The sequence below is a fragment of the Cavia porcellus genome, unplaced genomic scaffold (genome assembly GCF_034190915.1).
Source record: "Cavia porcellus strain 051 isolate PalLab524CR breed Dunkin Hartley unplaced genomic scaffold, mCavPor4.1 scaffold_6, whole genome shotgun sequence".
In the NCBI taxonomy this organism is placed as follows: domain Eukaryota; kingdom Metazoa; phylum Chordata; class Mammalia; order Rodentia; family Caviidae; genus Cavia; species Cavia porcellus.
This window is the reverse complement of record NW_026947489.1, coordinates 95,655,396-95,668,777: the sequence shown is the minus strand read 5'-3', so window position 1 is coordinate 95,668,777 and position 13,382 is coordinate 95,655,396. Positions and strand designations below refer to the sequence as shown.

Sequence of the window (13,382 nt, the reverse complement as noted above, 5' to 3'; positions counted from 1 at the left end):
CCTCCTATCCTCCCACTCCTCCTTCCACACCCTACCTTTCTCTCTTTTCTTCGAACCCAAGTCCTGCCCCCTCCCAGGCTCCCAAGCCAGCCTTTGGGAAAAGTGGGAACAGTCACAGAACTGAGCTTACTGGGCATCTGATGGGACAGCTCCAGGCCTGGCCATGCCCCACCCGGGTTCAGAGGGAACAGGAGTAATAGCCCAGGCTGTCTCCACACAGGTGGGACCTGGGCTGCTGCTTCCTGAACTTGGGGGGTGACATATGGGCCTCCAAGTTCTGCTGAGACAGGAAGGGAGGCCCGGGACTCCACCCAGCATGGTTTCCTCCCAGAATCGTCAGGCTCTCTTGCAACAGCCTCCATGCAGTCCTGGTACCCCTCTGCATCCCAGCTGTCAGCTGTCCTCTGGAGTCCAGGCAGAATGGGGATCCTAGCACACGTGCCACTCACAGGGGACACAGGTGGTATGGGCTCCGCAGAGCCTGAATATGACCTTTAATCCCTGCCCCAGTGACATCTGTGCAGGGCCTGGGTAGCACTATGACCCCTCCTCCCGGGTGCTGGCAGGTGGCAGGACACTGCGGCTGGGAGCCAAGGTAAGGAACACAGGAAGTCTGCATCCTTCCTGCCCCCACCTGATCCCCACGCAGTTCTTCTTGAGGGCAGTGTGGGCCCCATGGGTGCCCACACTCTCCAGTGCATCCTTCTCTGCACTGCCTCCGCAGAGACCCCTGAAACCCCAAGCTGACCCGGGAACAGGAAACCAACCGGCGGCTTCTCTCCAGGCGGGGCGGCAGGGACTTGGGGGACGTGGAAAGGGGCATCAAGTGGAAGAGGGCTGGGGTTGTCTGTGAGGCCCGTCCTGGGCTCACCTCACTGACTGGAGGGTCCTTCCCGGGCACCGCCCTCGGGTCAGCCTGGAATCACCCTTCCTCGACAGGGGGCACCATTTTATCTGCAGACCCAAGCCCGAGTCCAGGCGGGGCTGGGGTCATCAAAGCTGACGACGGCCTGGGGCTCAGCCCTACACCTGGGACCAAAGGCAGCTTTGGTTTGACTCCTCCGGGCAGGTGGAGCCCAGTGCAGGCGGCAGCGCCAGGCCCTCGGTGCGGCGGCGCCCTCCCGGCCCGGCCCGCCCCCGAGTTACATTCATCAGATCAGAAGGAGGCGGCTCGGGTTCCCAGGGACAAGGCCACACCGCGCAGGGCAAAGCTACATTCACACAGGCCTGCGCGAGGCCGCCGAGGCAGGCAGCGCGCAGCAGCCGAGCAGCGTGCGCAGGGACGGCAGACGCGTGCAGGGCGCCGCCCCGCGGCCGGCAGCGGGGAAGGAGGCGCTTAGGCCCCTCCCGACCTGGAAGGAGACCGGGCATCAAGAAGGAGCCGGGCAGGGCCCAGGCCCGCAGGTAAGAGTGCGCGACGGGGGGTGGGGTGTGGTAATGGGGGGGTGGCGGTAACAGATGAATGGGGGATGGGCCACGGGGGAGCCGGCGGCAGTGGGCCGGCAGAAGGCTCTCCTCGGGCAGCAGATGCCAGGGACGGAGACATGAGATAAGATGCGATGAGATGAGATGACACAGACGAGAAGGGCGGGAGGTGGCGTGGCCGGTGTCACACTGCCCCCTGCTGGGTCGGGTCGTACCTTCCTCGGCGGATGTTTCTGCAGGGAGAGCAAAGGAAGGGTCATCTGTCCCGCTGCAGAGGGCCATAGCAGAGCCCGAAGGATCCTGGGGCCGCATGCCACGGACAGAGGGATCCCTATGCCACCCTTGGCGTCCCGCTCTGCACGCTGTGGGCTCAAACAGCTCATCCTGGGAGCCAGGTGACAGGGCGGCTCTGGACTGGGACCCCCAGGATGGGGCTGAGAATGGAGTATGAATGTGAGATCACCGGGTTTCAGTGCATGAGATTCATGGTCTTAAGCACTAGCATGAGGGCAGCCTGACATCAACTGACCTTTTGGCGCCCCAAAACCCATAGCCCCTAGGCTGGGTGTCTGGTGTGTCTCTTACTTGAATCCCCAGCCTGTGCCGCCCAAGACGATGGCTGCGACCAAGACAGCCCCAGCAATGGAGCCGATGATGATGTTGGTGCCACTGGGACCTGGGGAAGAGACAGCTCTGTGGGTGGCAGGGATGGCCAGGGGTCCAGGCACAGCGCCAACCAGCACCTGGCTCACCTTTGTACCGCTCTGTCTCCCCGGTGGGTGGGGATGTGGGCAGTGGGTTGTGAACGCTGCAGTCCTTGCCTGTCCAATCAGGCTGGCAGATGCACTTGCCCTCGTTGCTGCAGACCTGGGATGGGACCAGCAGTGAGCAGGGCCATGGCATCTCTCTCGGGTTGGTGTTTTAAAGACAGGACCTCGTTATGGAATCCCAGGTAGGCCTCGGGAGTCACAGCAACCTCCCTGAATCAGCCTCCCAAGTTGGAAGCACGCGGCCCCAGGATCCTTCGGGCTCTGCTATGGCCCTCTGCAGCTTCCAGCTGGAAACACGGCTCCTGTCCCCTCCTGCAGCCTCCCTACTGCCCCAGCCCCAACACTCACCCCATGGTGTGAGCAGACCCGGCGCTCCCCGCTGCCTGGGCAGGTGCTGAAGTTGAAAGCTGAGGCTGGCAGGCAGCGGTGGCCCAAGCACAGCATGTTGGGCCCGCAGGCCGTACCGTCCTCCACGTAGCTCAAGTCAGAGCCGTCGGCCAGCTGCACGTGGCCGCCCCTGGGAAAGAACAGCAGCTGGGCCTTGTCCTCGCGCCCTCATGGCCCCTCCTTGCCCTGCCGGGGCCCCTGCCGCACCTGCAGTCCAGCTCCTTGCCCTGGTGGTAGAAGGTGACGCTGCTGATGTCTCCCCCCAGTTCGCCCAGCCGAGGAGCCCCGGAGACGTTGATGCAGAGCAGGAAACCGCATAGCACGTCCCTGCGGGGGCAGGGAGACAGTGACGCCGGGCCTCGGCGGCCCCGCGCCGCCCCACACCACCGCACTCACTGCTTGTTGCACTGCACCCAGCTAGAGCCCTTGCGCCCGCAGTTCCCGCGCTCCGTGCCCTCCACGTTCAGCTTCTCGTAGCAGAAGCGGTCTGCGGCCGCTGCGGGGAGAGCGGAAACCCGGCCTCAGGGCCGCATCTCGGCGTGTAGGCGGAGCTGCCCCTTTGACCACAGCCCCACTCACCGCGACCCCACAGGGCCTGGCACTGCCGGTCCCGGGTTCTACAGCGGCCTCCGTAGCAGCGACCCTAGGGCGGGGCGGGGCGGGGCGGGGTGAGCTCGACCGAGAGTAGCACGGGCGGGGCCGGGCGGGGCCGGGGGGCCTACCTGCTCTTGGTCGCAGGCGTAGCCGTCCAGCTTGTGCAGATTGGGGGGACACTGCGAAGAGAGCGGCCTGAGACCTGCGCCCGGCGCCCGGAGTCCCAGCACCCCGCCTCCTGCACCCGAGGACTACACGAGACCCAGGGCGGCGGCAGGGAGCACAAGGAGCCCCTTCCCGGTGGGGAAACTGAGGCTGCCTGCACCCCGGACCTGGCTCGAGTCCCCGGTGCAAGTCTCCGCGATGTCGCATTCGTTCACGGCCTCGCGGCAGGAAACGCCCCGCGGCTCATACTGCGAAGAGGGCGGGATCAGCGTGGAGCCTCGCCCAGGCTCCGCGGAGGCCCCGCTCCCGCGCTCATTGGCGCGCTGTCACTCCGGGCCCCGCCCCCACCCTGACTGGCGCACTCTTGGCCCGGGCCGAGCCCCGCCCCTCCCCGCCCCGCGCACCTTGCAGCGGCGACAGCAAAGCCCGTCGCTGCACATGGCGTCGTGCGTCAGCGTGCACTTCTTGCAGCAGCTGCCGCCGGCTCGGCTGCACTCCTGGGGGTCACGAGAAGGGGGCAAGGAGGCAGGCGGCCCGCCCTTCCCCGGACCCTCTATTTGGCCACACTCGGGATCGCGTCCCGCCCCGCGCCCCGCGCCCCTCACCCCTCACCTGCACTGAGCCGCAGTCGCACTCCTCTCCCGCCTCCACGAAGCCATTCCCGCACTCGGGCGGGTCCAGAAGCTGGGATGTGGGGTGCGCAGGCAGGCGGGTCAGGGTCACAGTAAACGGCAGGTCAGGGCAGAGGTTAGGGTCGGGGTCAGGGCTGGGGTCGAGGTACCTTGAGCGGCTTGTTGAAGAGGCAGCTCCCGCCGCCCTCCTGCAGGAACTGTGTATATTCATCAATGCTGCAGCGGGAAAACTTGCGGGGCAGGTAGAACCTGGGCGGGTGAGGAGCCTTGAGGCTGGGTACCCACGTGCCCCGCCCACGGAGGCCACAAGGGGCTGCGATGTGGCCACTGCAGCCCGAAGCCCCTCACTGAGGCCCACTCTCCACACTCACCCAGTGTCCTCCATGATGCAGCCCAGCCAGACATCAGGACACCTGCAGTCACCTGCTGCACTCCGATGCTGGTTCCACATCATGCCCAGGTTCTGCCCCAGGGTCTGCGCCAATGTCACTGCCATGGCCCCCATGTTGCCATACTGCATGGGAGAGGGAGGCCAGGTGTCTGCACACCATGGCCCTGGCCCAGCCCCCAGGCCCCCTGCTCACCTCGTTCACGCCACCTCCCCGGGACAGCGAGCAGATGCCCCCTACATAGGCTGCCCCACTGCTGGAGCTCTGGAAGGTTCGACCCCTGTGGGAGTAGATGTCAGGCCTACAGATTGGAGCCCTTCCTGGGAGGGCAGCCCTACCCCAAGGGTCAGCTCTAGGACCTCCCTGCCCCTCTGAACTCAACCCTAGGTGCAAGTTGCCCAGCTCTGAGGAAGGAAGGTAGGGCAGCCTAAAGGGGAGAGGTGACCACCAAAGCTTTGACATATAACCCATGCTTCCCAGCCAGCATGTAGGGAGGCCCAGCTGGACACATGTAACTGGGTAGGGCCTAGAGGCCCAGTGGGCAGCAAGTGGCAGGGTACATGGGGCAGTACTTACGAGAAGAGGTGGGTAGCGTCACTGGGCTCAGGCAGACCCTCCCGTCGGTAGACCATGAGCCGGGCCAGGGTCTCCAGAAGGTCATCCTGCACCTGGATCTTGTCCCCATCAGCCCAGGTTTCCATGGCAACCAGCACAATGCGGGTGTTGAGCTGCTCCTTGTATATCTGCACCCAGAGAGGGGAGAGGGGCCGGCCATGGTGGTGGAGTGATGTCCTTCAGGAAATGGGGGTCCAAGGCTGCCAGAACTCCCCCGCCCCGTCCGTGTGTGTGGTAAGAGTCGGGATACCAGTGGGCTGGGGGCTCACCACATCTGCCAGGTTCACCACGGACTTGGCAAAGTTACTGGTGAGAACCACTGACTGCCGCATCTGCTCAAACTAGGGGAGAAAAAGGGGTGAGCTCCTTGCAGGACCCCCTGGGCCGCCCCCAGGCAGGCACCTACCAGCTGGTGGTCGTTGATCACAATGAGCTCCACATACTTGGTCTCGCTGTGGACAGTGGGGTGGCCCCTCCGGACCTGGGGGTGGGTGGACCCTGGGAATCAGCTCCTCCATGCTGATGCCACAGTGGACTCCAGCCAGGAGCAGTGAAGCCCTTGTGGAGTCCATTCCCTCCCAGACTGGTAGCCGCAGACACTGCAGTTCTCCCCAGAGATGGCTAGGGTCTCTGTAGCTTGGGCTCTTAGTGGGCCCCGTACCTGCCTTTTCCTTCTCAGCCTCGGCCGGCTTGGAGGGACAGAGCGGGAAGCAAACAGGCAGCCTGTGGAGACACACAGGTGAGGAGGGTGCCACCAGGGGCTGCCCAGCCCCACTTCCAGCCCTTACCTGGCTCTCTGCATCCAAGGGGGACTGGGAGGAGAGGAGTCCGATAAACAAGGTGGGGGAGGGGTCCCTGCAAGGATGGAGTTAGTGTTTTGGGGGGTGGGCAAGTCTGCCCCCAGCATTCCCACACCCCACTCTGGGGTGACCCAGAACTGGCCAGGGCTCCATGTCGGATCTGATCTCCCAGATCCTCAGATTTCTGGGGTCAAGACCCAGGGTTGCCCTGAGAGCTGGGGCAAAGGACACTGGAACCCATAGGAGGTCGTGTAGGGGGCAGCAGGGACATTGGAGCCGAGGGACAGGCAGGGAAACAGAGCTGGGGTCACTGAGGAGGGCAGGGAGGCTGAGGTTACTGCGGAGGCGGCGCAGGAGGTCAGAGGGAGAGGCTGGGGCATGGGGTACCTGGGGGGGCGCCTTAGGCCCAGCCAGCACCTGGGGCTCCACAATGAAGGTCGAGTTCCCGTCAGAAAAGACCCCACTGCAGAGAGAGGGGGCTCACATGGCTGTCCTCCCCTCCCCGGGCAGGTAGGGCCCTCCCCTAGCCCTACTCACTGCAGCCCCTGGCAGGTGGACAGAGCGGCGAAGGAATGGGGGTTGCCCCGGAGCTTGCCCTGGTAGTAGCAGTGGTCTCCAGCGCCCTGGGGAGCAGGACTGGTGAGGCAGGTGCCCAGGCAGCCCCCAGAGACCACCCTGTGTACCGGTGTAGCCCCGACAGTGCTGAGTTGCCCATGATGGGAGGGAGGTGGCAGCCGCCGACACAGGTTGGGCTCCTGCCGTATGGAGGCACGGCTGGCTGGTGTCTGTCTGATCCTCAGAGTCTCATCAGGTGATAGCCAAGGACCCTACCACACAGCCTCATGCCCCAAACCTGACTCATGGTCCCTGGTGGCCGGCTCCTCCTGGCTGTGCTCAGGTTGCAGCGGGGATGGGGGGTGTCCAGCCACCAGCCATAACTGGCTCCCCAAATTACTCCTGCTCTAGTGACTGGGTGTGGGCTGGGCCAGGCTATTTATAGCAGCTCATTCATGTCAGCCAGGTCTGGGCCCTCGGGGCAGGGACCCTGCATGGGCAGTGGGAACCCCAGGCTGGTCCCTGCGACTGCTGGCCTGGTACCCTGGGGCCTGTCCTCATGGCCTTTGTGTCCCCTGGCCTCCAGGGCTCAGGGCCCTGTCCACAACGCAGCCTTGGGCAGGAAGGCTGGGGAGCCCAGGACTCACTGTACTGTGTTGTGCTGCCCCCTCCGGGCTGAAGTGTCGCTCCACATACTGTGAGGACAGCAGGTGACTGAAACAGAGAGCATGGCTGCTGTCACCCTGCAGCCAGACCCGGCCTGGCCCCCTGCCCTGCCCAGTCCACCAGGCCACACTCACTGGTTCAGCTCCAGATCCAGGGTGAAGTTGGAGTTGAATGCAGGGATAACAAAGCTCACCTGGGCCAGGTGGGCCGGCTGGTGGGGACGAGAGCAGAGAGGGGTCAGGTCCCTAGGGCTGGAGGCCGCCCCAGATGTACCCTGTACCCTCCAGCCCAAGGGACCCATCACCCACCCATCCCCCAGCCCAGGCACAGTGCTGGACTCCCAGGGCCAAGGCCCTCGACAGGCTGCCTCATGCTCACTGCCAGTGGGATCGAGGGCAGGGCCCTGGAGGATCATGGGAAAGAGAGGGGTCCTGGCCGGATGGATAGCGAGGATGGTTCTGGCTCAGGGATGGGCAGACCCTAAGCCCCGTGCCTGCAAGGGACTGTCCCCTCCAGGCAGGAAGAGAGGCCTTGGCTCCTCTACCCTAAATGTGTAGCCCTCCACCTAGCCCAAAGCAGCTCATCTTTAATATTTCAATCTGCAGTTAATTTTTAAACACGGAAGTTTTCCTGATAAATTTTTCAGAGGGGCCCAGGCAGCCGGGCTGGAGGCTCCTGGTTGCCATGGCAATGTGCACAAGGCCTAAGCAAGATGGCCGTGATCCAGGTGGGAAGTGGGGTCTCCTGCCCTACTCCAAACTGGATGTCATTCCTATGGCAGCCTGGATGCACAGAAAGGGGCTGGGGAACCCCAGAACTGAGCCCACTTCACACCCCAGGCCCTTTGGCCAGGTCCAGGGCCCGAAGTGTCTGTTCCTAGTCTGGCTGGTGTGGAGAGGTGCCCCAATGGGACGCCCCCAAATCCCTACCGTTCTGCCTGGCAGCGGTCACCCACCTGCAGGGTTCTCACCAACCAGGTCTGAACCCCAACAGATGCCCCTGTTGTTCCTGCCTGACTGCAGGGGACAGAAGCACAAGGAGGTGACCACTCTGGCCACAGCCACACACTTTTACTGGGGATCCAGTCCCAGGATGCCCTTTCCGAAAGGTGGTGCAGGGCAGATGGCTGTAAGGTCCCTGGGGAGAGGGCACAGGACCTCAGGAATAGCAGGGGGCCAGGGCTCAGCCCAAGGACACCCCTCACCCATCCTGGGCACCCAGGGTGCCACGATCCTCCTGGCCAACCACAGTGATCAGACTGGAAATAGAAAGCCCAGGGCCAAGGGTGGGATGTCAGCTGTCCTCTCCCCACTCATCCTGGCCTCCCATGCCCTGGGGTTTGGCTGCGTGTGGCCTGAGCCAACATCCCCTCTCCCAGCCAACTCTGGCTCCCAGGGCAGCCCGGTGACCACCAAGCCTTGGATTTACCACCAGAGGTAAGGTGAGATGCCAGCTGCTCAGGAGCCTGAAGGCTCTGGTGGCAGCCACACTGTGCAAGGCCTGGAAGGGTCGGGTACTCACAGAACTCACCTCCCTTGTGAAGCAAGCAGGCCAGCACATCCAACCTCCCACCCACAGTAGGCCAGGCTGGCCAGGGAGCTTCATGCCGAACTGTTCCCCAGATTTTAGTATTTGAGGCAGGTCCTTCCCAAGTAATTGAATTGCTCAGGCTGAGCTGGCACTTGTGATCCTTATGCCTCAGCCTCCCAAGTGCTGGCTGTCACAGGGGCCACTTGTGCCCACAGCCTGTGAGGCTGTGTGCTGCTGAGGGCTGGGCCTTACATGAGGCTGTCCAGGAGGGCTCAGGGCCATCAGATGGCAGTGGAATAAGAAAGAACCAGACCCCACCTGGGGACACAGCCCTGTCCCCAAGGAAGGAGCCAGGTCAGCAGTGCCCAGCATATGGGGCTCCTGCCAGCCCAGCACCCTCCCCGGTGCTTGCCTAGCTGGGCCCTGCATGACCTTGTTTCCCCAAGCCTGGCCCCACACAGAGGGCACAGCTGGGTCATAACCCTGCCCTGCCCCTGCCCCTTGCTGCCTGCCATGTAATCACAGTCTGCCTGGGTGGCCTGGTCCACGTGTCACAGGTGCCGGGATGAGCCCTAGGTCCACCGCAGGTTTCGAGGGACAGCTTTCCCCTCCACAATGCCAGGCTCCACACAGGCAGATGGACCCCCCACCTGGGAGGGGGGATCACAGGTGGTTGGGATGTGACCCTGCAGACACCTGTCCCTCAGTCTCAGCCACCCTCAGGCTCCTCAGCCCAGCCTCACACCCACCCACCGCAGGGGCTTTACTCTGTGGCCCTTGGAGCCCTCAAGCACAGTTTTGTTTTGTTTTGTTTCCAGTTCTGGCAGCAAACCTAGAGACACTTCCCTACTGAGCTACATCTCCAACTCTCTTTTTAAAGTTCAAACAGAATCTCAGGCTGCCCCGTCAGACCTTGAACTTGAGATTGTCGTGTCTCAGCCTCTGGGATAGCTGGCACTGTAGGTGAGCATCACTATGCCCCAGGCCACACTGCCTTTCTCCTCCCAGGGACTGCATATGCAGTGGGGTGAAAGGTATTCAGGGACTGAGAGAACTGCCTAACCGCAACCTCAGTTTCCCTCTGATAGACTGGGGGTGTGTGAGGGCAGAGTCCTGGTTAGCACACTGTTGTCAGGGGCCAGCAAGGTGGCAGTCCAGAAGAAGTGCCAACTGCAGATGAGCAAGCAGCAAGGACCAAGTGGGAGACCCCTGGCCCTCTTCCACCAACAGAGGCCCAGAGGAGCAGCTCTGTGCTCAGGTCTGGGAGGACCTTGGGGTCTCACTGAGGTCTCTCTCAGGGGATGGGGATGCTGTGGAGGTCTGGCCAGGAGACCTCACACCACAATGCACAGTGCCCCATTTATCAGCGGGGCACCGGGTTCCAGACCTCAAGAACAGGTGGATGGCTCTCTGTGACGGGATGTGACCCACATTCTGAGGACAGAGTCACCTCTTTACAGGGTCGCTAAGCCCTCTAAGGACATACGCTGGACAGCTGGGCTCCTCTAGGCAACCATTGGGGGGCCAGGGTGGGGCAGGGCACTTTGGGGTAAGGTATGGGTCCTACGGGGTCCTCTTGAACCCCAAGGTGTGCGCACTCAGACACCAGCCAGCTCAGTCACGGTGGCCAGGACCCACATGCAGCAACCTTTTTGACCTCTGTTGCTGGCCACCCCAACGTGAGCCACCCAGTCCCAGGATGGGGCTGAGATGCAGTGGGGCCCAGCGCGGGCCTGGGCTTGCTTGCCAGGTTGGGACTGAGCTGCACCCAGCTGTGCCCTCCTCATATTCCCCACATCCTGCCCGATCCTGGCCTCCACATGGCAGCTTCCTGCAGGCCAGGAAAGGTGACCCTCAGGACGTGGCCAGATTCATACCCTAGGAGGCCTCTTCTGCAGGCAGACACCCCACTCACCCCTGCTGCAGTCCCTGAGGGCACAGAAGTCGGGCTGGGCAGTGATGAAGGACTCCAAGGGCCCATGTCCCTCTTCTCCATACCAGCCCAGAGCAGAGGGTCTTGGCTCTGCTCTCCAGCGGTCCCACGGCCCTGCATTCCCCGGCCAGGATGGGCACAGCACTCTGGGATTCACACCCAGAAGGGCAGGTGGTTCTGCCCTGCAAGCTGGCGTCTCCCTCTCCCCACTTCCCTCCCCATTCCCATCCTCCTGAACTGCTCCTGAATTGCCGGTTGTCATCATCTGGGGCTCAGGGATCAGAAAACAGAGCTCCCTGCCCACCAGCCAGCCTACATGTGCCCCTAGGTTCCCCCAAGGACCTGAGGTCTTGCTGCTGACCCCACACATGCTGAGCTGGGCCACAGGCTCTGCCACCAGCCTACTGGACTATACCAGCTGTGTCCCGGGCACCCTCAACCCTGGCTTGCAGGCCAGGAAGCACCCTGGGACCTGAACCTGGGTGCCCGCAGGCCAAACAGTGGTGGCCAGAGGAGATGGCTTCAGCTCTGCTGCTGGAGTCCTGCCCAGCTGGCGAGGTGCTTGACCTCTGGGCCCGAGGCTACAGAGCCTCCAGATTCAGCACAGTGTCAGATCCTGGGAGCCCACAGCCCTTTCCTTTACCCCCAGCAGGTACAACATCCCAGGCCCAGCTGCAGGGGCGGTATGGGCAGGATGGCCCTGAGTCCCACACACGGACCTTGCCCCCCACCTTGTCTTGCCCTGGGGGCACCGGCCCTCCCACAGCTGGACACCCAGCAGTCAGGCACAGCCATAGAGTCCTTGCTGTGGCCCTGGAGGTACACAGTTCACAGGGTGTTGGTCACCACACTGTCCATCCCACTACTGGCCTCTACCCCAACCCTCCCCCAGCCTAGAGACCATCAGCCATCCTGGGCGGCCCAGCTGAGGCTAGAGATGCTCCATCTATTATGCATGCTCCTTCCTGCCTGGGCTCCTCCTTGGGCTGGCCCCCTCCTCCTGGAGGGCTTTTAACCAAGTGCATTAGGCAGGGCCAGATGCCAGTCTGACAGATGTCCGTAATGTTAGCCCCGGCTCCCTTCTGCTCCCTGGCCCAGCCTGATCGACTCCCACCACTCGCTGCCAGAACTTCCCGACTTCGGTGCCCCTGCCCAGGCTCTCGACTCCTGCATCCCTGCCAGGCCTCTGCCACCAGCCCTGGCCGCCCCCAGGGGCCTGCCCAACTTTCAGCTTCCAGCTCCTAGTGAGCTGAGCAGAGCTGAATGAAGATTCCATCTGGGTGATTATTATTCACATGATATTAATTAATTATTAATTGCAATTAATCTCCTTCATTCCTCCCCTTCTGGGATGCAGGAGGGCCTGGTGTAGGGTAGGCAAAGGGACAGGCAGATCTGGGATGTGAGGGTGAACTTGGGACCATTTCCCAAGGGCCCCCATTCAGCCAAGACAGGAAGAAGGGGAGCAGCCTGTTGGTGTTGGGGTGAAAACTGAGGCAGGGCCAGCACTAAGTGGTTCCTTTCCAGGAAGTCCACTGCGGCTGCCGTGGGGGTCCCCTGCCCCCCACCTCCCTGCCTGGGCCCATCTTGAGCACATCCTCGTACAGGAAGGGAAGAGCCTGTGGGGAGGGGGAACTGAGGCCTGGACGGCCCCGTCCCTAGACCGAGGCTGGTTCCGGGGAGGGGGCGCCCAGCGCATGAGGTCCCCGCACCCCACCCTAGTTCTCACTCACCTGACCACCGGGCGGCTCCCTGCGGACGCGCGTGTCCAGCTGCTGCCTCCGCACCTCGCCCCCAGAGCTTCCCCCAACCAGCCGACTGGGCTCGGTGACCTCAGCAGCAGCGGGGCTCCCCGGACTCCCCCAGCGCAGCGCCGCGCCGGGACCGCTCGCCCCGAGCCCTGCGGGAGACACAGCGGCTGGGACTGGCTGGGCGCGCGTGGGCGGCGGCGAGATGCGGGTGGCAGTGGCCCCCGCCCCCGCCCCCGGGCCGCGGCGCCAGCACTGCGGGCAGCGTGGCTGCGTCGCGCGGGTCACTCACCGGGCGAGGGCAGCAGCAGCAGCGGCAGGAGCAGCAGAGCCGCGAATGCCCCGCGCCGCAGCCGCCGCATGCTTCGACCATCACCTCCGGCCGGGGGGCGGCGGCAACGGCGGCGGCGGCGGCGTTGGGAGGACGCGGGCACGTGGGCACGCGGGGGACGCACTGGCGGGCGGCGGCGCGGTGGGAACGCGGGACGCAGGCTGCGGCTGCGGCTCAGCGGGATCAGGCCCCAGCTATCCCGGCGGCGGCAGCGGCTGTGGTGCGGGGTTAAGAGCGCCGCGGGATGAGCCGAGGCCCCGCCCACCTGCCCCTGGTTCCGCCCACCGGTTCCTAGTCCCGCCCCTGCGCCCTCGCCCCGGGCTTCTTGTCCTGCCCACCGGCTCCTTGCCCCCGCCCTCACCCCGCCTCCAGACTCCTGGGCCTATGGGCTGGAGAATCCGCGAACACCCGTGGATTCACGCAGAACGAGGCAGGGCACTGAGGCTCTGGCTTTGACTCGGGGCAACTGTCTAGGGGAGCATTCTGAGGTCGTGGCTGTGTGTTTGGTCCTGCCCCATCCCTGACTTCTCTCCTGCGTCCCTTCCCCGCGACAGGAGCAGACTGATGGGGGCGCTGCGGGTGGGCGGTGGTGTTGGTTCACTGGTGGCTGAGATAGACGATTACCGCGTCTATCTGCAAGCTCCTCCTCTGCCAGGAGGGCTTAGGAATGCTATCTAGCCCCAGGAAGACCCGACCAGCCTTTGCTCCTGCTCAGCCCATCCTTCTGGACCACCTCTCCGCAGTGCCCTCCACTCCAGGTCTGGGCAGGTTGGGTCGCAACTCCAGGGGTCCCGAGGTCAGAGCCTGAGGCTTGTGGGCTGGTGGCCGCCTTGGGCCGGCCC

At 63.9% G+C, this 13,382-nt stretch overlaps 1 protein-coding gene across 4 annotated transcripts; it reads right to left on the bottom strand.

The window, feature by feature from the left end:
• Positions 1–461: 461 nt before the first annotated feature.
• Positions 462–13,067, bottom strand: Adam11 (ADAM metallopeptidase domain 11). 4 transcript variants are annotated; one of them, XM_013148147.3, is made up of 26 exons: positions 12,502–12,808; positions 12,195–12,361; positions 7,133–7,209; positions 6,980–7,046; positions 6,315–6,400; positions 6,165–6,240; positions 5,766–5,832; positions 5,639–5,700; positions 5,384–5,458; positions 5,247–5,318; positions 4,939–5,105; positions 4,558–4,642; positions 4,345–4,487; positions 4,123–4,222; positions 3,954–4,025; positions 3,746–3,838; positions 3,509–3,589; positions 3,305–3,355; positions 3,162–3,225; positions 2,979–3,078; positions 2,790–2,909; positions 2,544–2,712; positions 2,178–2,292; positions 2,011–2,101; positions 1,641–1,658; positions 462–1,352 (listed from the first exon to the last, which is right to left on the bottom strand). In XM_013148147.3, the coding sequence occupies exons 1-26, from the start codon at positions 12,569–12,571 to the stop codon at positions 1,337–1,339; spliced, it is 2,304 nt and encodes a 767-aa protein (XP_013003601.1). In that variant the 5' UTR covers positions 12,572–12,808; the 3' UTR covers positions 462–1,336. The 4 variants fall into 4 exon arrangements, with proteins under 4 accessions (XP_013003601.1, XP_003465785.1, XP_063107785.1 ...); XM_003465737.5 differs by lacking the exon at positions 462–1,352 and adding an exon at positions 12,902–13,067 and having other exon boundaries at positions 1,415–1,658; positions 12,502–12,755; XM_063251715.1 differs by lacking the exon at positions 462–1,352 and having other exon boundaries at positions 1,415–1,658.
• Positions 13,068–13,382: the final 315 nt, after the last annotated feature.

Excerpts from the sequence above, each read along its gene's own strand:
- Adam11 (XM_003465737.5), bottom strand. The coding sequence starts at position 12,571 with ATGCGGCGGCTGCGGCGCGGGGCATTCGCGGCTCTGCTGCTCCTGCCG. Across the intron at positions 5,459-5,638 it reads GGCTGAGAAGGAAAAGGCAG|GTCCGGAGGGGCCACCCCAC; the intron begins GTACGGGGCCCA and ends ACCCACCCCCAG. Across the intron at positions 2,102-2,177 it reads GGAGACAGAGCGGTACAAAG|GTCCCAGTGGCACCAACATC; the intron begins GTGAGCCAGGTG and ends TCTCTTCCCCAG.